Source organism: Notolepis coatsorum, assembly GCF_963971535.1.
Source record: "Notolepis coatsorum genome assembly, chromosome: 20".
Taxonomy (NCBI): Eukaryota; Metazoa; Chordata; class Actinopteri; order Aulopiformes; family Paralepididae; genus Notolepis; species Notolepis coatsorum.
In genome coordinates this window covers 55064319-55088717 of record NC_140184.1, presented here as the reverse complement: position 1 = coordinate 55088717, position 24399 = coordinate 55064319, and the positions used below count along the sequence as shown (strand labels likewise).

At 42.7% G+C, this 24399-nt stretch overlaps 1 protein-coding gene across 2 annotated transcripts in view; it reads left to right on the top strand.

Annotated features, from left to right (window-relative positions):
- heatr3 (HEAT repeat containing 3) overlaps positions 1–18130 on the top strand; it is a 43103-nt gene extending 24973 nt beyond the window's left edge. Inside the window, exons 5-15 of one of the 2 annotated variants that reach the window (XM_084337207.1) lie at positions 113–222; positions 692–814; positions 2096–2385; positions 4390–4480; positions 6720–6874; positions 9864–9946; positions 10571–10707; positions 14937–15025; positions 16523–16666; positions 16774–16950; positions 17052–18130. In XM_084337207.1, coding sequence (XP_084193333.1) covers positions 113–222; positions 692–814; positions 2096–2385; positions 4390–4480; positions 6720–6874; positions 9864–9946; positions 10571–10707; positions 14937–15025; positions 16523–16666; positions 16774–16950; positions 17052–17165 — 1513 coding nt within the window. In that variant the 3' untranslated portion in view covers positions 17166–18130. Of the gene's footprint in view, positions 1–112; positions 223–673; positions 815–2095; positions 2386–4389; positions 4481–6719; positions 6875–9863; positions 9947–10570; positions 10708–14936; positions 15026–16522; positions 16667–16773; positions 16951–17051 lie in introns of both variants that reach the window. The other variant, XM_084337206.1, reaches the window with a different exon arrangement.
- The last annotated feature ends 6269 nt before the right edge of the window (positions 18131–24399 follow it).

Genomic DNA, 24399 nt, shown 5'->3' with positions numbered 1-24399 from the left:
GGAATATAAAACGGCCCCATGTATTTGCAATCTGATATTGATCGATCCCTACTTCATGTTTGTTTGACTTGCTTGCTTTAAATCCTACTCTGGTATTTTGCCACTCTGCCAGTGAGAGCAGTAGCCAGGCACTGTCGCTGTTCAACAAAGCTGGCCTTCTGGATGTGGTTCTACAGTGTTTGGAGAGGTATCCACAGAACATGGAGCTGGCGTTATCGGCTGGTATGACTTATTAATAAACCCAGTATCACATTGCCTACCTTTCATTATCGTAGCTCATTTAGAGGAAGGCAGTACTGCAAAACAACAATCATCTACTTTAGTAGAATCCCCTGGCTAAATATATATATGTGTCAGTCTCATCGATAGGATATAGCAACACTGCAATGATTTCCAAAGTGTGGATTTCATTTCAGGATTTCAGTTTTTTTATTTGTTTGTTTACTGGCAACTGAGAGCTATCCCCCAACTGTTTTAAAAAACATCACCCTAGGATTGATAACATAATTTTGATAGGAGGACATGTTATTTCCAGTCTATAGTACTGGCACATGTACTGTATGACCGCCTAAAGCTAATGAGATGTGTGTTTTGTGGTGTTACTTTCCTTTAAGCTGAAACAAAAAAATTGTGTAGAGTGTTTTTATTTATTCATTATTATTTGTTTACACAGCCCACTGTTTGCACACAGTGACTGAGGACAACTCAGAGCTTATGTGTAGCATGAACGCTGCCGTTCTGGGATCTCTGGAGATCATGATGCTGTCTTCTCAGCCAGGCATGGCTCACATCCTGCTCCGGACCCTCTGTGCAGGTACCCGTTAGCTATGGGCCTTTGGTTACACCTTTGCATTTTACATGACTCAAAGTATCTTCTAACCTTCAGCACACTACTCAAAAATGACACTCGAGCTTCACCTGGAGTCTCTCAGAAAGCAATAGTCGACTCTGGTGCCAAACCCGATACTTAAAAAAGATACCTGTTCCTAAACTGTGACTAAATGGACACTTTTCTTTTTTTATATATATAAAAATACAATGCAAACACAAAATCACCACTTTAAACTTGGTGAATCTCTTGTTCTATCAGTCGTTGTTGCACTTTATCTTGATGATCTTGTTTTCATGATTGTGGGAAGTGTTAATTGAAACTCGATTACTCACCCAGCCCTAGTGTAATGGCACATGCCTCTGTACTTTACCATTATAGAGGTTAGGCCATTGATTATCAAAACTATAATCAAATAGTCATTATCACAAAAATCTGTGCTATCTTATATTGTGCATCTGCAGACCTGATTAAAACAAGCAAAAGGCATACATTATATTTCTGTAACTTTAAAGAGCTTGTAATCACTGATACAAATGACTAATGACAAATACAAACGTGTATGTAACCAGATTCCACTATTATAGAGAGTTCTTCTGGCAGGCATTTCACAATTACGAGTGCACTTGTCTTTACAGTCTATGCAACACATTCATTCCTGGCAAATGACAGACATCCTTTTATTCATAATGGTGGATATAGCTCCTGTAGTGAGTTTTGCACCCGTACCAGTGCCCCAGTGTGCCCTCCTCTACTGTGCTCGGCAGTCAGTCAAGCAGCAAGGCGGAGAGGAGAGAGACAGAAGCAGACGTGCAGCGAGAGCACACAACACACAAGCAAGACACCTGAATATTTAATCATTCCTTAATTAATTAATTAATTAATATACATTTGTACAGTTCAAACATTTATAATTTTACCAGGTTCGATCGATAGCTAGATTTTCTGACAAAGTGATAGCCCTACCACAGGTTAATTCCTGTACAGCCAATGCGCTCAAAGTGTCCTACCTTCAAGAGTGCCAGAAATGGCTGTCCCTGTTTTCTAAACTTCTGGGTGGAATGCAAATATGTACGTCTTTCTCAGAGGGACATGCGTTTAAATACATTTCTAATTATACTCTGTAACATGGTGAATGTGATGTAAATCCAAATTCAATATAGCAACTTTCCTCAAACACGTGTTATACTGTACAACATGAACTGGGTACTTGAATGTCCTCCAGTTAGATTCTAATACTGCGTAACGTCATGCGGTGTCATCCAGGGTCAGTGTGGAACATGAAGAGCAGCCTGCCCGCCGCCCGCCAGGCCCAGACGCTGAGCGCCGTTGTCGCCATCTTGTGTCAGAGCCTGGAGCTGGACACCGGCAAGCTGATCCCTGAGCTCAGACGAACCGAGGAGGCGCGCCGCGCCGCAGACATAGAGGACCAGGCTGCGAAGGACGTGGCTGTGGAAGAGATGGAGGAAGAGGACGAGGACGAGGAAGGAGAGGGACGCAGAAAGGGGAAAAGAAAGGCTGCTAAAATAGACAACGACTTCTCCGACTTCTTGCCTGTATGTGACGTCTTAATACTCCCACAGTTCTCAGTATCCAATGCACAGCGGTGTTCTTGTCTTCACACATATTTAATCATCAGATACAAGAGTTTTTTGTCACGGCATACAGGTATACAGTGAAATGCGGGGGGTCTCGCCCGCAACGATGTGCATAATACAAGTAATAATATAAGAGTCCAACCAATAGAGCAACATAGTGCAATAAACAAGTAAGTAGGTGAATGCTGATGCAGGGGTTCTGGTTAGCTGCTCCATACGCCACTCAGGATGCCTTCGCCCTATAGACCTGGAGAGTTTCGTGTTTGTGAAAATCACTTGTGAGACGGACTATGAGTCATATCGTAGAGAGGGGCTGAGAGGAGGGGCGGAGTGGGCGTTACACAGCAAGGTTCACTCGGGGACCAGCCACTGCCTCAGCAATATCACTGCCACCCCCCCAGCTCCAACCAAACGAGACCGAGCTGTCACTTTTAGCCCAGTCAGAGCTGTGCGGGCCCCCGGTCTGTGACATTCATGGTGATCTTCCTGAATATCCTTTCATATGAATAACACAACACAGTGGGGGTTGTGTCAAGCCCCCCGTCAGTTCTCCTCCAGGCCATGAATATTAATATACAGGACTTCTGTGGTGAATACTTATTATAACACTTTTGAAAGTGAACCCTCATGTGGTTTTTAGACCACTGTAGATTAGGGCTGACCCCTATTAGTCGACTAATCGATCGAAAGGAGCCGTAGTCGACTGCCAACCTCTTAGTCGAATGCCAAAAAAAGAATAATTATCATTTTTATTTATTTATTTATCCTTTAAAACATTTTTTATCATTCTTTCCAAAAGAAAAGAGGCCTAGAAGCGTGGCTAATGGCATGCATACCAGAGGCTAACTGCCTAAGAAAACAGGCACAGAGGCACTGAAAGAGGATTTCACCCATCTGGTAATGAACTCACTAGACTAGACAAATATCAAGATGTATCCATCAGTGGACCAATTGCATGCTTTTGCAGAGGACAAGAAGCCTCCCGTTGACTCCTTCAGACATTAAGCACCCCACAGCCCAAATGGAATGATAAAAAATATATATATATTATACTTTTATTTTTATTTATTTTTTTATAGTCTACTAATCAGCTAATTTTGGCGCCTACAAATCGACTATACAAATCCTTAGTCGGGGACAGCCCTACTGTAGATGATCGTCCCACTAAAAGGATGGAAGGTCCAGTCTTTCTAACGAAGAAGAAGAATTAAAAGGTCACGTTCAGCTTCTACTCGGCTGGACTTCCTCTGCGTTGCGAGTGAAACATCTGTCAAAAGAAAAACGGGACCTTTTTTTTCTCATTACTAATTCATTAGTAACCAAAAATAGTGAAAACAAAAAAAAAGGTTTATTGGATAAGTTAGCAATTAACCCTTTCACTACCACACTACAGAAGGTTAACCCCTTCACTATGTCTGTAGTGTGGTAGTGAAAGGGTTAACCCTTTGTCGTGTGGCAGTGAAAGGGTTAACCTGTATTGTCGCAGTGAAAGGGTTAACCCTTTGGTAGTGGTAGTGAAAGGGTTAATACTGGATAATACTGGTGATACTTTCTTTGGTATGGTGGTACATAGATGTAACTTCTCATGGGTTAATTGTAGGGATGTGCGATATTATCGGCCTACCGATATTATCGGCCGATATCGGCATTAAAATGTGATATCGGAAAATATATATCGGTTTTCAAAACAAATAATTTTTTCTTTTTACATTTACCCAGGCAAGCAAGTAAGAACAAATTCTGATTTTATTTATTGTCAAAAGTATGCATAATGTTGTGTTAATTCCACAACAAGAGATATGTAATGTTAATTACCTGAAATTATTCCGTTTTGGGGGGGGGGGGGGGGGGGGACCCTTCATATATCGGTATCGGAAATTAAGACTTGGACAATATCGGTATATCGGTATCGGTAAAAAAGCCAATATCGAGCATCCCTAGTTAATTGTTGTGTTGGTCCAGGGGGACATGGAGGAGCTGAGGGAGGCGACAGCCTTGCTGACGGCCCAGCAGACATCTCTGGAGATCATCGTCAACATGTGCTGCTCTGACGGTGAGTGTTGCTGCGGTGTGTGTGTGTCCCCCCCCCCCCCCCCCTCTCTTTCCCACCCTAGGCAGTAGGGGTGGACGGTATGGTCTAAAATGTATATCACGGTATAATTTGAAGCATAGACGGTAACGGTATATATCACGGTATCAGTGTTTCCGTTAGAATAATTTTTTTTGCCTGATAGGCAGGCTATATAAAGAATGACATCCTCAAGGCATGTAGATTTATAATATTTTAACTTAAAACTAGGCTACTTTTGCGTATAAAGTCATTATATTCCAAATAAAATAAGTCCCGAGTCGAGACTCCGTGCTGCTCCCATTGCAAACAGCGAGGCTGGATGCTGGATTTTGCTAGAAGCATTATGTAGCTGCAGAGCCGCAGAACCATGGGCGCTTTCAGGAGCCATTGGCAATTCAGCCGTTGGGTGGGGGGGCGCGTGAATATTTTAGGCAACCAACTTGTGTTTAGCGTTTCTCTGATTGGCCAATACGCCCATGTGACCACGGCAGCGCGAGAGAGCGGCAGCGCGGAAATAGGCTGTCTATTGCCATTCTCTAAGACAAACTCTAACCTTAACCAGCTCCTTAACAGCGCCTAAACTTAACCCTTCTAACCTTAAGCAACTCCGAAACAATGCCTAACCTTAACCAACTCCGAAACAATGCCTAAACTTAACCGGCGAAATGAATGCACGTTAAAAAATATTGCCATTCTCTAAGACAAACTCTAACCTTAACCAGCTCCTTAACAGCGCCTAAACTTAACCCTTCTAACCATAAGCAACTCCGAAACAATGCCTAACCTTAACCAACTCCGAAACAATGCCTAACCTTAACCAACTCCGAAACAATGCCTAACCTTAACCAACTCCGAAACAATGCCTAAACTTAACCGCTCTGCTGCTGCCGCGTCGCCGCGGGGGCGTGGCTAGACGCAAGTTGGGCGTGGTTAGACACAAGTTGGTTGCCTTTAATATTTAGGCTGGGGGGGCGCTGTTCATAAGACATATATAGAACACTAGATAGCTTGCCCGCGCTGCCGGCCAATTGAGAGCGACGTCACTGAACCGCCGCCATCTTGCTCCAGTTAGCCTTGAGTGAGAGTGAGTGAGCTGCACAGACAAAAATACTCATAACTCGCTGAAATATTGACGGATTTACAAACGGTTTGGTTTATTACAAGCATTATTAACGTGGCTATGATTCAAGCGGTTTGTAAAAAAAAACATCTTTAAATTTTTTTTTATAAGTATGCAGTATCATAACTACATCGTTGATGTTTATAGCAAACCAACCCGTTTGTAAATCCGTCAATATTTCAGCGAGTTATGAGTATTTTTGTCTGTGCAGCTCACTCACTCTCACTCAAGGCTAACTGGAGCAAGATGGCGGCGGTTCAGTGACGCTGGTGACTCCGCCTTAAGCTATCTAGTGTTTTATAGATATCTATGGCGCTGTTGAGCGGGCCTGTGACCAGACCTAAAAGCGCCCATGGTTCTGCGGCTCTGCAGCTACATGCTATTCGCAACTCCACTGCTGCAGCCGTCCTCCCGCTGCAGCCGTCGTTATCATAACACTACACACATATCATAATGTTTACAGCAAACTGTAGTTGATCACCAGGTATGTTTTATTAACGTAGAATAATTCATATAAGAAAAACGATAGGGAAATCCCTTACCTTTCTCCACTGGTTAAAAATGCCAGGAACTGAAATTGAAACTTGCTGTGCGCCATGTGTTTATTATGAAATGACAATTGCGTGTTGACACGCCCACTGCGCGAAGCCTCCTAAATAACTTTTTCCAGTTTGCACATATCTATTATCTATGACTAATTTTATCTATTTTTAGGGGCAAATGCGATTGAAATAGTCGCGCTGTGGTTACATGACGTCATTGCTCTTTTAGAGCTGCTCTGCCGGTTACACGGTATAGTCAAAATCCATACCGTAGAGCAAATTCATACCGTTTATACCGTATACCGTTTATACCGTCCACCCCTACTAGGCAGTTCCCATCACCTTTCATTGCCTGTGACACATGGCTTTGATCATCCAGTATATCAGTCATTGCTTTTTCCCCCCTGTCAGCTGTTTGTGTAAAGGTGCTCATTTGAGTGTTTGGGGACATGCCTTTTTTTAGTGTATGTGTGTGTCGTGTCGGTGTCTGTCACACTACAGACAACTCTTTCCTCACTCGCCCTCAGCAGTGTGTGTGTGTGTACATGTCTGTTTTCAGACTCCTCAGACGACGAGTGGGAGGAGACGTCAAGCGGCGACGAGGGCGAAATGGGTCCTGATGGCCTATGTGACGGGGTCTCCAGTCTCATGTCCCCCCTTTGTCTGTCAGCCGAGGTCCACGCGGCCTTGATAAGCAGCAGTGTCCCAGAGAAGGTCTGTGTCCTCAGTCTCTTTCTCCAGCTGTGTCCTTACAGTCTGCTTCATGCATGTCATGCCTAGAGTCTGAGACAGTCCAAAAGTATTAGTGAACATGTGTGAACTCTTTCCTCAATCCAAACAACTGAAACGTGTGATGATGTTATCTGGTATAAAGACTGAAGCTGCTCCGTAGACAATGAATTGGGGAAGATGTTCATACATATTTGGACATCAACACAATTTTCATAATTTTGGCTCTGTACACCACCACAATGGATTTGAAATTATCACTTTCAATGCCGGAGCTCGGTGCAAGCTTTAGTGCTTCCTTGCCACCACCCACTTCAATGATGGAGCTCTCATATTTGCAAACGCATAAACTATGTCTTAAATTATGGCTGTGTCTAATCTGGCCGTCGCTTATCAATGACTTGTTTGCAGTCAACATTGTCGAAACGGATTGTTTTTTAATCGGTTCATTTCCGTTTTATACCATTTTGAAAAACTTGTTTTTTGAAAGTTTCAGGAAAATATAAGGATTCTGTGATAAACGCCCTTTACTGGAATATTCTGGAATACACAAAAAACGTTGTAATTTTTCTGCCTATTTATGAATCGTTTTCAAATAAGCGCTAGATTATCGATATTATATGTGTACTTATGCACGCTACAGAAGCGAGCTGAAAAATCGAATCTCTTATTTCCTGATCGCACACACACACATAGGGTACACGCTGATATCTCTGTGAAAATAGCTCTGGTTATCCTAAGACTGGTAAAATAAATTCCTTACCTCAGATCAGATGTTCTCCAAAAAGATTATTCCAATTCCTGATCGCCATTCCAAATATCGATTGCGTTTATTGATTCAGCGTTGGGTACTGTAAATACATAATCCAAGCGTTTTCCGGGCCGGCGATCACAATGGATTCTTCAGTTGGCTTGACGGAAAAGTAAAATGAGGAAACTGGCCCGCCCCCCCATCAGTCTAAACTAAGTAATGGGGTGCAGTTACACAGGGCGGTAAACCATTGGTGAGCCTCAAAAACAGGAGTTTGCCTAAAAACATCTAAAAAGCCTGTACAGTTCTGGAACAACATCCTATGGACAGATGAGACAAATATCAACTTGTACCAGAATGATGGGAAGAGAAGAGTATGGAGAAGGAAAGGAACTGCTCATGAGCCAAAGCATACCACCTCATCAGTGAAGCCTGGTGGTGGTAGTGTTATGGCGTGTTGTATTTATTGATGATGTGACTGCTGACAAAAGCAGCAGGATGAATTCTGAAGTGTTTCAGGCAAGAATATCTGCTCATATTCAGCCAAATGCTTCAGAGCTCATTGCACGGCACTTCGCAGTGCAGATGGACAATGAGTTTTTTAAGCCAAATAACTAAAATGTTATGCAATGGCCAAGTCAGTCACCTGACCTGAATCCAATTGAGCATGCATTTCACTTGCTGAAGACAAAACTGAAGGTAAAATGCCCCAAGAACAAGCAGGAACTGAAGACCGTTGCAGTAGAGGCCTGGCAGAGCATCACCAGGGACAAAACCCAGCGTCTGGTGATGTATCGGTTCAAGACTTCAGGCTGTCATCGACAGCAAAGGATTTGCAACCAAGTATTAGTAATAGTTTGTCCAATTACTTTTGGTCCCTTAAAAAAAAAGGGGGGGGGGGGCGCACATGTAGAAACTATTGTAATTCATACACTCTTCACCTGATCTGGATGTTAATACCCTCACATTAAAGCTGAAGGTCTGCACTTAAAGCACATCTTGATTGATTCATTTCAAGTCCATTGTGGTGGTGTACAGAGCCAGACCAAATATTTATGGACTGTAGGTCAGAGAGGAGAGCACCCAGGGAAATGCAGGTCACTTTTCTGTTCCTGAGTTGACAACATTACTATAGAGAGGGGAGCCACTGCCGGTGGAGACTCAGTGTTCATGATAACAGAACATGAGGTGAGGAGGACGTTTAAGAAAGTGAATACCAGGAAGGCAGCAGGACCGGACGGTATCCCCAGCCGCGTCCTAAAAGTAGACTGGTTTGGGAATAGCACCGCACAAGACCGCAGCAGACTACAGAGAGTGGCCCGTTCAGCCGAGCGCACAATTGGAGGTGGGCTTCCCACTCTCCAGGACATTTATAACAAGCGTTGCAGGGCCAAGGCTAAGAGAATAATCAAAGACTCTAGTCACCCAAACAACTGCCTCTTTGAACTGCTGCGGTCAGGCAAGCACTACCGGAGTCTCATGGCCAGTACAGAGAGACTCAGAAGGAGCTTCTATCCCCAGGCTATCGGGATGCTCAATGACAATGACACTATGGAACAACCCATTATCTACACTCACTGCACACACATCCACATGTACACACTCACTTTAAACAAACACTCACCTTATCACTCACTTTACTCACTTTAGACACTTTAACACACTTTATATTTATCTATTAAAGAGATTTGCACTACGTTCATACCTTATTTGCACCCTACCCTAAGTTTTGTATCTCTGAATTGTACCTCACTGTTACTCATTTTATTCTGTATTGTATATATGTATATTGACTCATACAGGTTGCAGCTCTTAATTTGGGTGGTGTTCCCCTTTAAGCCTAAAACTGACCATGCAATATTTCAGATGGTGCTTGGTTCACTGGTGCCTCGGCGCTTGTTTGCTGGTGATGGATTACAGTGGTAGATTCCTTGAGATGCCGTCCGAAATGTTTTGCATACTAGGTGATGGGATGAAGACTTAGCCCCATGGACTCGAACACATTTGAAAAAAAAACGGGGCTGTCCACACTAGTCTGGAGTTAATCAGGAAGGCAATGTGTTCTCACTACAGGCTAATCTGTGCCAGCAGTCTGTTGTCCTACCTGTCTGACTGGCACAGATTCACCCTGACCTTGGTCAAATTGGTGCTATGAACAGACCAAGATATGTGTTGAAATGTATGATGGTGGTAGTAATGAATTGTTTTAATTCAACCTTGCAGGTACTCAAACAGACCCAGTTCCCCGGCAGCGAGGCGATGGATGTGTGTCATCAGAAGCCCTCCTGGAAAGGGCTGATAAAAAAGTAATTCTCTCCTTTTCATTAGAGGAAGGATAGATCTGGCACTGAACATAAACTTGAATGTCTGGTCAAAAACAGGTTATTGAGAATTTCTTTGGTGGGACCATGTTGATTGAAAAGCTATTTTCAATTTCAGCCACTCTGGCTTGCATGTGCTGTGCTGTTGTGTTGTTATTCTCCCTTGGCTCAGTAGTAGCTGGCTGTAATGTAGCCCTGTGGCAGACTTCAAGAAAATTTTACAAAACTCTTGTCTAGTGTGCGATGTGTGGACTGGAGTTGTCCTACCGTGGCACCATGTCCATACGGCTGACTCGTCACAAAATCTGCTATCAAATTAGCCTAGCAAGATGAGTGTACGTTCCATGCAAGAGTGCCAGAAGCCACCGTGAGAATTCCTTTCTCTTTTTTACCGCCATCTATTCTAGCCTTTGTGAATGTGGACACACACACCGAATATATTTGGTTATTCGTTCAGACCAGCCACCTACTAACCGACCATTCAAAAATGTACTTGTGCACATCCCTACTTTCGACTGTATTTATCTGGGAATTGGTAACAGTGCCGTTAACAGAGAACAATCCAAAGCATTTTTGAGAGACAAGTGATGTTATTCTCTCTTTCCCCAGAATGCAGCGGGTGCAGTATCGAGCGCTGACTTGCCTCCATAACATCCTCTCTGCCATGGACGCAGAGTCCCTCGGAGGAGCAGCAGGCCTGCAGGCGGCCGCGCAACACCTGTCTGTGCTGGTGTTTGGTGCCACAGGCAGGTCCCACATTCAGATTATACCGCTGTAACATAACATGTTTTAACATGGTAACATATTTGGCTGGTGTGCCTTAGAATAAGGGGATGGAACCGGTTTAGGGAATGAAAATAAATATATATATATTATATATAGATAAAGAAGAATACTTGTGGTGGAGTGGAAACATAACCTGGAAGGAGAGTGATGTTAAATGTTCTGGAACACACACTTTTTGAGGCAAGCAAACCGGTTAACAACATTTATTTTTATTATGAGATTAATCGCCTACTTTGCTGTCAAGTTCCCCCCCATCACTACAATTTTTGCAGCTGCCTGTGTGAGTGTGCCCAACTCTTCCTCCCTGTGTGTCCTGCCTCCCCGTACTGCCTGTGTGAGTGTGCCCAACTCTTCCTGTGTGTCCTGCCTCCCCGTACTGCCTGTGTGAGTGTGCCCAACTCTTCCTCCCTGTGTGTCCTGCCTCCCTGTACTGCCTGTGTGAGTGTGCCCAACTCTTCCTCCCTGTGTGTCCTGCCTCCCCGTACTGCCTGTGTGAGTGTGCCCAACTCTTCCTCCCTGTGTGTCCTGCCTCCCCGTACTGCCTGTGTGAGTGTGCCCAACTCTTCCTCCCTGTGTGTCCTGCCTCCCCGTACTGCCTGTGTGAGTGTGCCCAACTCTTCCTCCCTGTGTGTCCTGCTTCCCCGTACTGCCTGTGTGAGTGTGCCCAACTCTTCCTCCCTGTGTGTCCTGCTTCCCCGTGCCATAGCCGAGCTCCTGGACACTTTAAGCCTGACGGGCCCGGTACGGCGTCGGATTTAATATCGCGTCATAAATAGATCAATACAGTCCGTATTAATTAATGTAATTAATGTTCAAATGTTATGCAGCATGGATTATATATAGCGTTATCGGAATACTACGGGGTGTAACTCAACTCTTATTATTTTGCGCATAGATTGCAGAAATACGGGAACGTTTTGATTATATTTAAAAGTGGAATTTCGAAGCTGTAAGCAGAATACAAGTCATATGAACACCCACAATATAGTGTTCTTCCCCCTTCCTACTGTATAAGAAAGAATTAAAAACGCATTGCAACGAGAACAGAGGTTATTTGTTGAGTTCATGTGTATTACAAAACCCTTGCAATAAATGTGTCTTAAATGGATGAAAAGCATACATGCTCTGGATACAGGTAGCATATATCGTGTGTGTGATATGACTTGTATTCTGCTTACAACTTCGAAATTCCACTTATTTCGTTTTACAATGTCAAAGCCTTTTAAATATAATCAAAACGTTCCCGTATTTCTGCAATCTATGCGCAAAATAATAACGAGTTGAGTTCTAACAAAGAATGTATTACATGCTGGATAGAATGATAGAGTGTATGCGCGATTTCCCGAGGGGGGTCCGATTCTGGCAGGGAGTCCGAATTCGGCACAACACCGGCTATGGAAACAAATCATAAATAGACTACTGTACATAAAATAGCCTATAACATTATAAAGGATATAGGCTATAGCAGGGGTTCCCAACTTTTCTTCCCCGAGCCCCACGATTCCTTGGAGACATATAGGAATATGATATAGGCTATACATGGGTCCGTCAGCGAGGAGATTTAGCCATTGAGAATAGGCTATTATGGCCAAACGAGGGCCTATAGCCTATAAATATTATTAAATGTTTTCATAAGCGTAAAGATAAAAGGACAACAGTTATATTAACGATCAAGTTAGTTTACTGTATGCAGGCTTCGCGGCGCTTTGTGTGACGTGTCTGTGCCATGCTGCGTTATGCGCAAATTACTGTTGCATAATGTAGGCTATGCTGTTATATATCATTTATATAGGCTACCTACCGACATCAAAATAGATTGTATGCCTCTACAAATCATATTAAACCATGCAGGTAGAAAATGGACAGAAAATCCGTCGCGATTTGGAATCGAATTGACTGAGAACTTTAATCCCTGGGTATTAATTAGAGATGTTCCGATACTATTTTTTCCTTCCCGATCCGATTCCGATACCTAAGCTTTGGGTATCGGCCGATACCGATACTGATCCGATACCAGTGCATACATTAAAAATATATATATATATAAATGATAAAACTTTATTTATTTTTATTTTTTTACAGCTACTGTTTTATATATACTGTTTTTTAGTAATAACTATAAAGTAATGGTATTTATTCAACAACGGGTGATTGTATAGATTAGTATTAGTATCATCAATTGGATGCTCAATGAGTTCACCCACGGAAAGGTTGTTGGGACATTGATTCCACACGGACGTTATATGTTGTTGCACTCCAGAAGGCTCCGGTAACTTCAGTTAGCTAGTAGTAGAGGCTCTGTTGTGATTTTTGCACAATAAATGTTTAACATTCTCTTTTGAGACTCCGCCTCAGACTCTTATCATTTGGCACTAAAAGCTAAACATTGTCACCGGTATGGCTGTCCGCAACATGTCATTAATTGTGTGCGAGAGGTAACTTAGATCAGTTAGCCATGTTAGCGTGAGCTAGGTTAGTGTGAGCTAACGTTAGATGGAAACAAGACAATATAAAGTTACTGGTGAAAAGGTGATTTACCTTGGAATACCCCTTTGCCAACTTGCTGTACTTTGCTTCCAGGTCTGCAGCCATTATTGCTGGATTATGAATAGTCCCAATTTTAGCCAAGGTAACAACACCAGCAAGCGAACCCATCAGAGCTCCCCGTCAACACTGCTCTGTCGGGACGATGACATTTAAGAAAGTATCTGCTGTTAAAATGACAAACAGCATTGACACTTTAATTCACGGTCGATTAAAAACACATTTGTTTTATAATGCTCACTCTCAGTAGGAGGATACCGCACGTGTTGTTGATGAATTACGTCATATGGGATCGGAGGCTAGCCTTTCGGCGTACTCGCCGATACGGTATCGGAACAACTCTAGTATTAATCGAACAAAACGAAAAAAGGCAGTCATATTCCAGCATGGTTATTAATGACACCAATGGCAAACAGTGGTTAACGGTCTTTATTAGTGTTTGCGCTGCCCAGGCAGCAATGGTCTTTAGGAAGTTAATAGATATCATATCCGACATCACTGTGTACACGTCTGTCAGCCTGTCGCGTATTTCTCTCATAACACGCATTCACTCCGCTTAGTAAATGTTTCCACATTTCATGGGGGTGTTTCATTACCGTATATGGATAATTACGGGCGGTTCTATATGCAAATACTTAAAATTCTGCACGAGCACGGAGCGTAGAACTAGTGTATATTGAATGGATTGATGTCGACTGGTTTGTTTGAAATATTTCAACTTGAGCAAGAAATTGACTAGGCGAGATGGAGCAAATATAGGTATATCTTAACAATGAATATGAAATAGACTGCTATGAATGCTCTGTGACATATAGATATTGAATAGGTTACATTTAGAAATGAGCTTGTTTTGGTAAATGTCAATATTGTCAAACTGACGCATGATAATATTTCTCATTGCGTTGTATCTGAACGTACAGGAATATGCCATAGTAGCATCAAATATGCAGGATGTGTTGGTGCTCTCAGGTGGTTGACAGGTTCTAAACCAGCCATTTGATGAAAGAGGATGTTTGTGAACCTTATTTTTCTTTTGGTTTGAATGGGTTCAGAAATTGTATTCATCGGAATGTTTGAACTGAAATGAAAAAGGTTAACGTTTGGAATCAACCTATTCTATTATAGTTTTGGTTCCATCACCCCTGCTTAGAATGGTTGTCATAAAATGTTTAATAACTGTCATTGAGATCCGTGCTGCTTTAGTGTGTGACAACCATGACAAAGGTTTAATTCGGATGAACATTCCAACCTTATTCCATGACAATGTTATCAGAATTCTATGGAAGACATCTCGGATGTACTGAAGGGAATTATCATGATGCACTAGGAAAGGCCATTTAAATCCATTCCGGTTTAAATCTCAATCAAGGTTGATTTATGTCTGTAATTACAGTATAAATATTACATAAATGCATGATGGGTAGAGAATTGATTCTGGTTTATTTGAACAGTAAAACATTTGAAGGGTGTAAAGATGGGATGGGTTGATAATATTAATCTTTAAACCACATACTCTACACATACACACATCTGTAAAATTGACAAGAGATTTAGTTGAATAATTTTCACTGCTCATTTGAAATCGGCATTTGTTTATGTCCACATAGAGGTAACCTGACGTGATGACTTTATTTGATGTGCTCAGAGATCCCAAAGGAGGAGGAGTTCCTGGAGGCTGTGACCGGGGCCATGCGATCACTGCTACATATCATCGCCACTAAGAACATCCCTCAGGTAGAGGAGGCAGTGCCATATGCTCCACTTTTCTTTCCATTCATATTCAGTGTCAACTAAAGGGGAATTTAAACAAAAAAAAAAAAAAAAATCTGTAGTCGGAAGGAAAAGACGTGATTTCATGCTCGTTCTGCTCTTATTCCTTTTTTTCTTTATCTTCACGGGTGAATTTTCATGGGATGACCACAAGATGTGGCTCGCTAGCCGACTGTGATTTGGGCTGTCACCAGTGTTGCCAGATGGGAAATGTTAGATTATCGTACCAGAGGCTTAAAATTATCGTTTTTTGAGTTTTTTTTTTTTTTTTTTTTTGGAAAATTATTATTTGCAAGTTCTAACCAATGGAACATAATAGGTGTACATATAGGGTAAAGTTATCGTACAAATACAATTGTACATCTGGCAACACTGGCCGTCACACTTCTGTCCATTTAAAGAATGGGTGTCACTGTAGCTCAGGAGTAGAATGAATACACAGGCTGTAATATAGGCATGAATGCTTGGATGGAAGTGGCCCAGTCACGGACAATGGATTGAGTTGAGTTTGCTGGTGGTTGAAGAAAATGTTATAAAAGGAATTGTGCATAGTGCCACATGAAAAGAACAAAACAACATGGCCGGGAGGGTGTCAACATTGTTTTGAAGAATAGGAGAATTTATTCTGCAAAAATTTACCTTTTAGGGTACGTTTTTTTTAGGGGGGGAGCAGTTTAATTTATTGTTTTGAAATGGTGCGGCACAAACCTCAGGGGCACAAACTATTTTGTAACTTATCCTGACAAACACAACGGGTCATAAATTATATTTTTATTAGGGATGTCCGATATTATCGGCCTACCGATATTATCGGCAGATATCGGCATTAAAATGTGATATCGGAAAATATTGGTATCTGTTTTCAATGTTTTTTTTTTTTTTTTACATTTCTATAACCTTTATTTACCCAGGCAAGTAAGAACAAATTCAGATTTTATTTATTGTCAAAAGTATGCATAATGTTGTGTTAATTCCACAACAAGAGATATGTAATGTTAATTACCTGAAATTATTCAATTTTTTTGGGGGGGGGAAACCCTGCATATATCGGTATCGGTTGATATCGGTATTGGAAATTAAGAGTTGGACAATATCGGTATATCGGTAGCTATAAAAAACCAATATCGAGCATCCCTCATTTTTATAATAATAAACTTTATTTTGATTGCACCTCTCATACAAGAATTGCAGCCCAAAGTGCTTCACAGCAGGAAATACTGTAAAACAGACATAAAATGAGCACAAACTGCACTAAAATAGAATACAATTGAATAGAATAAGATAGAATAAAAGCAATGCATAAAATTCAGCTGCATGGAGGGGGTGTCATCCCCCTTTTGAACAACACCTATTCTCCCAGTGACTAGACCAACACATGGTTATCCTCACACAGATCTTAAGTTCTTCTATAATTAAAAACTCATCTCAACCCCCTTTCTCTTGTTTTGGGGCTTTTGCTAGTGTATGACCCCCCAGCAGCTGATGAGCCTGAGTGAGGCAGCCACCCGCTGTGACGTAGTTGGCGTGAGGGTCAACGCCCTGGCTATTCTTGGCATCACAGGCAGCACTCTGGCCAAAGAAAAGGGCACCGCTGAAACCCTGCAGGTATTTGACCTTTTGTTTAGCTAGCCCTACATTTTAGATTCCTACGCTGACCTCATTTCAATTTAACATATTGTCCAGTCTAGTACTAAGATGTATACTATTTACAGATGATCGGAAACGCCTTGCTTCAAGTTGCCACAAAGGATGTCAACCTTGTGGTAAACGGGGAGGCGCTGGACGCCCTGTTGGATGTTTTCGCGGACGGAGAGGAGGCCGAGACAGCGGCCAGAAACATCCAGTTGCTGTCTGCGCTCAAGGCCCTGCAGCCTGTCTTCAAAGCCAAGGTAGCAAGAGTCGCACTTTGACAAGATATCTGTAGCTGTACTCCCCGTTATAAATGTGGGCATGTGATTCTCATTTTCGCCTCCTCCTCCTTTTCAACTAGATCCGTAAGGAAGGGAGGGGCAGGTACAGCCCGGAGCAGCTGTGTGTGCTGGACAACATCAAAGTCAACTTGAGAAGGTTCATTGGCTACCTGGAGACGGTGATGAAACAATGAGGGGGCTTTCCAAAATGCTGCCTCATCTGATTGGCTGAGGTTAAAGGTTCTCAATATATAGACCGAGATATTCCCACCAAGCCATGGGACAACACTGGGCAGTGGGAATACGATCATCAGACCCTTCATTCAAATCTTTTATTACATTGATAGTAGAAGAGTTGCATTCGCATTTGATTTTGTTTTTTTGTTGAATGCTTTACTGTTTTACTCACCATTTGTTGTGTTGGAAAAAAACATACGTTCATGGAAACGTACAACATAAGGTGTATGTCGCAAGAGTATGTTGCAATATGGGAGACCTTGTGTGCTCTGTGTAAAGTAGCACATTTTGATTATTTGAATGCTATTGGTTGTCAAACTTGAACTTGTAGGCTATATTCAGATCATTTTCAGATTCTCATCAACAAATATCTGAATGGACCTGTGCATGAAGAGGGCAGTATTCTGTGTGTTTATATGATCTTCTTATGCCAGTTTGGGCAATGTTTGACTGTCCGCAGTATTAATTGAGTCTGAAAATGTGTGTAGGGCAATTGTCATTAAAAATATTTACTTATTTGAAACAAAAACTAGGTTGTTTGGACTTTAATAGCAATAACGAGACTGACACTATTTAGCATTTTTATTGACAAAAATCCAACAACACCATAATTTATAATGGGAATAATGGCCATTCTATAGACTGGTTTCTCATCCACATCAGACTCTGTGCGTGCGCATCAAGGAAGCAAAAAGGAACTTAATCCTGATCAGAACAATGGGGCAGACTACAATATATTGGCATTTGTTAGCCATGCTAACGATCTTAACAATAAATCCATGTCAATGCTAGATATGTAAAAGGTGAGATACTCGCACTCGCATCCATGCTGATTTGGCAAAATGACATCCAGCTGTTATGTTTCATTCTGTACAGCGCTCTGCTCGCTTATTGGACTAGCTCGTTTATACTTATTGTATACATTGAAAGTATTTTCCACATGCACCTTATATCTACCCGGCCACGCCCATTTCCGGTCACTTATATAAACCGTGGCGTGAGGCCGTACTCATCCTTCCACTCGTCTTTCATTCGAAAGTGTAGCTACATACGCTCTGACAGTCTGGAAATTATTTGTGTTTTTTGCTATCTTTTTGTCTATTCTTTTCCTTGGGGTGGCATCTCCGGCGAGATCTAATGGGGCTCCACCAGCGCTTCCTCCTCTTGGCCTCCACCGTTCGCCGCGGGGATCCCTGAACCCGCAATCATGGCGGGAGGGTGAGCCTCGGCGGTGCCGAGTGCGAGCCGCCCGGAGGCCGTTGAGCGCTGGCATAGTTGAAATTCACCCAACACCGTTCTCGGGTTTTACTTTGATAGCCCCGGCCAATCAGAGACCGTTCTTTTTCTTTTTTCGAACCGGGACAGTTACAGCCCATTGAATGGGCATAATGTAAAGGTCTGTTCCCTATCCTTCGATATCAGCGCCTGGTCCCGGGCGTCTCAAACTATCTGGTTTGAACTGGCTATCTTAGGGACCGATATCAGTGCCTGGTCCCGGCGTTTATGTGGTCAGCCAGGAGGGAGTTCATCTCTGCCGAGCGGCAGGCGAGCTTTGCTTGTGCAATGTATCTGTAGTTTGAAGGGGAAATGACGGGGCAGATCGAGTGTCACAGGGGGGTCAGTCTTGGTGGCGCCCCCTGTGGCTTTTGATTAAAACGTGGGGTAACCGGTTTTAAAAGCGGGGCGGCAGCGTTGGGGACCCAGGACTCGTTACAGTCAAGCTCTGCTCATACAATGTATCTGTCAACCCGAGGGCCCTGTGCATTTCCAGGAGGAAATACCGGGGCGGACCTGATGTCACAGGGCCCCTCCTCCCCCGCTCGGCGGGTGGGCCATCAAGGTACTGTTTTTTTGCAGTCAGCCCCTCTAAGCGCCCCTGTGTAGTTTGTGGTCCTCCAGGCACGGGTTGAGCCATGCTCCTGGACTCGACAGAGAGCCCTGTTCCTCGGGTGGTCCATGGGGCTGGGACCTCCGCGTCCCGCCGCTAAGGCCTCGCTGGCGGAGTCAGGGTTCAGAACCCCGACCCCACGAGATGTGGAAGCGGTAACGCGAACATATGCTTCGCGTACGTATTCACTTATAGCGAGCAGGATGCACGGTGGGGTCACCTTGTGCATCTTTTTGGGTGCCGTCACCCTTTTTTCGCACTGCACAGTCAGTGTTCTGTCCCTCCACCCCTCACTAGGACAGGTGTGAGGGCCCGGACCCTTCTCCATTGTTCTGATGGTTGTAAAGGCGACCTCAGCGGGTGTATTTATCGGGCCTTCGCGTCCTGCTCCGCTCCTTGTGTCCAATAAGTGAGCAGAACGCTGTACAGAACGAAACATAACAAAGGTTATGTGAGTTCTGGCAATCGTTCTGCTTTCACGCACTGAGGACCCCTGACTGTCTTTCGAATGAAGTTCAAGACTCGGGAAGGATGAGTATGGCCTCGGGCCACAGTTTATATACGTGACCGGAAATGGGCGTGGCTGGGTAGATATAAGGTGCATGTGGAAAATACTTTCAATGTATACAATAAGTATAAACAAGCTAGTCCAATAACAGCAGAACGCTTGCCAGAACTCGCATAACTAGGGTTATAGGATAACCTTCGTTTTCATCACGTGATTCAGCGGGTATTGCTGATGGGCTCAAACAAGATATGTTTATAAACAAAAACATGTCTATAACTAAAGTTTTTTTTTTTTTTATTATGTTGTGTGTTGTCTCTACAGAGAATATCAGTACATATTCTCAAACCTTAATTGAACCCTGTGTGGCCTCAGTTGAAACACTTGTGAATTTACAGATTTCTGCAATGGCAAAAGCACTATAATATAATTGACATTTACTTTGAAGGTAAAATAAGGATACAAATGTGACTCAAATGGAAATTACAAAAAAATTAAATGTCCAGAGATTTGATCAAATCAAACCAAAAAAATTACTTGGGTGACATTACTAAAAGGTGACACACATTTAAACGTCTAGTATACTTGTTACTAAAGCGAAATGTAAAAGGAAACTTTCCAACATTAACATTTATGGACTTAAAATGTCAATACTGGAAATTGCTCTTTTCGTGCTAGTGGTCCATTGTTGAACATGCTTTTATTGTCCTCAGGAATTTTCTTTTCTTTATCAAGTGCCATTCTCCTGAACTTTCAAGCCCATGAGTAAGGTAGAGACACAGAGTATAATATATATATTTATATATATATATATGACTAGCTTGAATTTATCATGTTTTGGGAAATCTTGATTGTGTCACAATCAAACAGGTGCAGGTATTATGACTTTGTTCCCCAGTGATTAACTTGTGTGATGTCTTCAACAAAACATGTTATTTGATACAAATTTGTCAAATTAATAGGTGGCCAAGACGGGCTACAGTGTTTTGTGAAATGGGTCCTCATTAAATACTATGTCAGAAAATAAATTCGAATGATACATATTTCATCTAAATTCAAGATTCAAGAGGTTTATTTGTCACATACCTGGGCATACAGTGAAATGCGGGTGGCCATGTCCCCTTTGATTGTGAAATAATACTAAATAATAAAATAGACATGTTAAAGTCCTGAGATAATGCAATACAATGTTGGCTATGAATTAAGGCACTGGGTCCTATGTACACTACTATACATATACAGTTTTTACTCTATATCCTTATGCACAATCTATAGACCGCCAGAACAGAGTGGCTTCTATGACACACTTGATGGGTGTTTAGCTGGGGTGGAGGGTGTAGAAAATATTCTTATTGGGGACTGGAACACGGATATGCTACGTAAAGCAGCACCCGTCTTCAAGGCCTTCAGTAGGTTTTGTGATCTGCACGGTTTCAGCCAGCTAATCACCCAACCCACAAGGGTATGTGATTCAACACAAACCCCATTGACCTCATTCTGACCTCTGTCAAGTCCATGATCTCCAACAAAGGGGTGATAGCATGTGGGTTAAGTGATCATTATATGATTTTCTGTACCCGCAAAAAGCTAAAACAAAAGGACGGCTGTCACAAAACAGTCACATCTAGGGACCTCAAAACCTACTCTAGAGAGGCCTTTAACCAAGAACTGGAGAGCATGGACTGGTCAGATGAGCTCAGTGGTACACAGGTTGAAGAAACATGGCTTGGATTCAAAACCAAATTCACAACAATACTTAACAACATGGCACCCCTAAGAACCACCAGGGTTAAAAATCGCGCTGTGCCATGGATGCACACTGAAATACTGACCGCTATGTAAACCAGAGACAAAAAATGCTCTGAACTTCATAAAAGTCAGACAAAGCTTACCAAAAGCTCAAACGGTGAACTCCAAGCCCACGTGGTTGAACTAAAAATTCAAAGAAACAGACTAAGAAATGACCTAAACACCATGATCAAAACCGCAAAAAAATTTCATCAATGACAAAACTGAGGAAAACAAAAACAAACCCTGTGAACTTTGGAAATTACTCAACAACCAACTAGGCTGCAGCAAAAAACTAAAAACCAGATTTACAAACATAAACATAAAGACAGAAAACACTCATCACAGACAAACTGGATGTGGCCAAATACCTAAACATTCTTCACAAACATAGCCACAACACTGGTTAATAAACTACCCTCCCACTCAGGGCATTATGGGGTAGAACACATAGTAGCATACTACAAAAACCTAGGGGTTCGCAAAGACTACTTCAAACTGGAAATGGTAACAACAGATGAGGTACTCAAAAAAACTGAGCGTCCTCCAACCTAACAAGGCCACTGGCCATGACACCATCCCCTCCAAATTCCTCAGAGACTCAGCAGCCGCCATCACCCTAGTCATCACACACATAATAAACCTCTCCATAAAATAGGGACACGTCCCCAAGGACTTCAAAATTGCGAGAGTGACCCCCCTGCACAAAAAGGGCAGCAAATTACACCCAGGCAACTACCGCCCTGTTTCTATTCTTACCTCCATCTCGAAAGTCATGGAAAAAATAGTCTACGAACAGGTCGAAAAGTACTTCGCAGGAAAAAATCTAATCTTCGAATTCCAATCTGGCTTCAGAACATCCCACTCCACTGACCCATACCTTCTCTATTTGAACGACCACATCAAACAAGAGGTGGACGCGGGCAAATACTGCGGCATGGTCATGCTGGACCTACAAAAGGCCTTTGACACTGTCAATCACTCTATTCTGATAGACTATCAAAACCAATTGCTTTTAGCTTGTCAATCAGTGAGCTGGATGCAATCCTACCTTGATGGGAGAGAACAGATGGTGGAGGTAAACGGTACCCTATCCCCCCCCCTCCCTCACAGTGAGCTGTGGTGTTCCACAAGGAAGCATACTAGGACCGCTACTGTTCCTAATTTATGCAAATGACATGTCGTCAGCTTGTGACTGCAACTTGTTCTTGTTCGCGGACGACTCAGCCCTGCTGGTCTCTGACAAGAACAAGTTACAGGTTGAAAAAACCCTCAGCTCAGAACTCGGCAGAATCTGCACCTGGCTCGCTGATAACAAACTATCATTACACCTGGGTAAAACAGTCTATTCTCTTCGGATCAAATAACATAAACAAACTCAGGAAGACCGACGGCTTCTCAGTTACAGTGGATGACAATATTGTCACAAGGAAAGATGAAATTACATACCTAGGCTCCATCCTAGAGGCAAATCTTTCCTGTGACAAAATGGCATCCAATGTAATAAAAAAAAGTCAACCAACAAACTAGATTCTTGTACCGGATCTCCTCTCTGGTAAACAAGAATACCCTGAAGACTCTGGCAGAAGCACTCATTCAAGGGTACTACGACTATGCTTGCACCTCATGGTACCAAAGGCGCTAAAAACAAGATTACAAACATCACAAAACAAACTGGTCAGACTACTACTTGACCTTACTCCTATAGAACCCACCTCACCCCTGCTCACTTTGACTACCTAGGATGGCTTAGAGTAGACGACAGAGTACAGCAACTTGCAATGGGCCTGGTCTACAAGATACACTACACGACTAAGGTACCCATGTACATGTCAAAATACTTCCCAAAGGTCAGTGAATACCTCAACCACAACACCGGCAGAGGGAGCTCCACAAATAATGTTAAACCCAGATTCGGCTCAAACAAGGGACTAAACACGTTTCACAATTATGCCACATCAATGTGGAACGCCCTACCCAAAGCTGTAGGAATGTGAATCACTACCCACTTTCAAAACCACTCTCAAAGAGCACCTACGGGAGACTGCAATTCGAAACTGGCCCCTGTAAATGTCCTAACCCAACCCCCTCCAATGTACAGTAAATGAGACTCCTAACCCAATAATACACGAGACCCTCTTCTTGGAACAAAGTATGGTTTCGTCGATATTCCAATGTACAGTTTTGCTTGTTCTTGTTCGCGGACGACTCAGCCCTGCTGGTCTCTGACAAGAACAAGTTACAGGTTGAAAAAACCCTCAGCTCAGAACTCGGCAGAATCTGCACCTGGCTCGCTGATAACAAACTATCATTACACCTGGGTAAAACAGTCTATTCTCTTCGGATCAAATAACATAAACAAACTCAGGAAGACCGACGGCTTCTCAGTTACAGTGGATGACAATATTGTCACAAGGAAAGATGAAATTACATACCTAGGCTCCATCCTAGAGGCAAATCTTTCCTGTGACAAAATGGCATCCAATGTAATAAAAAAAAGTCAACCAACAAACTAGATTCTTGTACCGGATCTCCTCTCTGGTAAACAAGAATACCCTGAAGACTCTGGCAGAAGCACTCATTCAAGGGTACTACGACTATGCTTGCACCTCATGGTACCAAAGGCGCTAAAAACAAGATTACAAACATCACAAAACAAACTGGTCAGACTACTACTTGACCTTACTCCTATAGAACCCACCTCACCCCTGCTCACTTTGACTACCTAGGATGGCTTAGAGTAGACGACAGAGTACAGCAACTTGCAATGGGCCTGGTCTACAAGATACACTACACGACTAAGGTACCCATGTACATGTCAAAATACTTCCCAAAGGTCAGTGAATACCTCAACCACAACACCGGCAGAGGGAGCTCCACAAATAATGTTAAACCCAGATTCGGCTCAAACAAGGGACTAAACACGTTTCACAATTATGCCACATCAATGTGGAACGCCCTACCCAAAGCTGTAGGAATGTGAATCACTACCCACTTTCAAAACCACTCT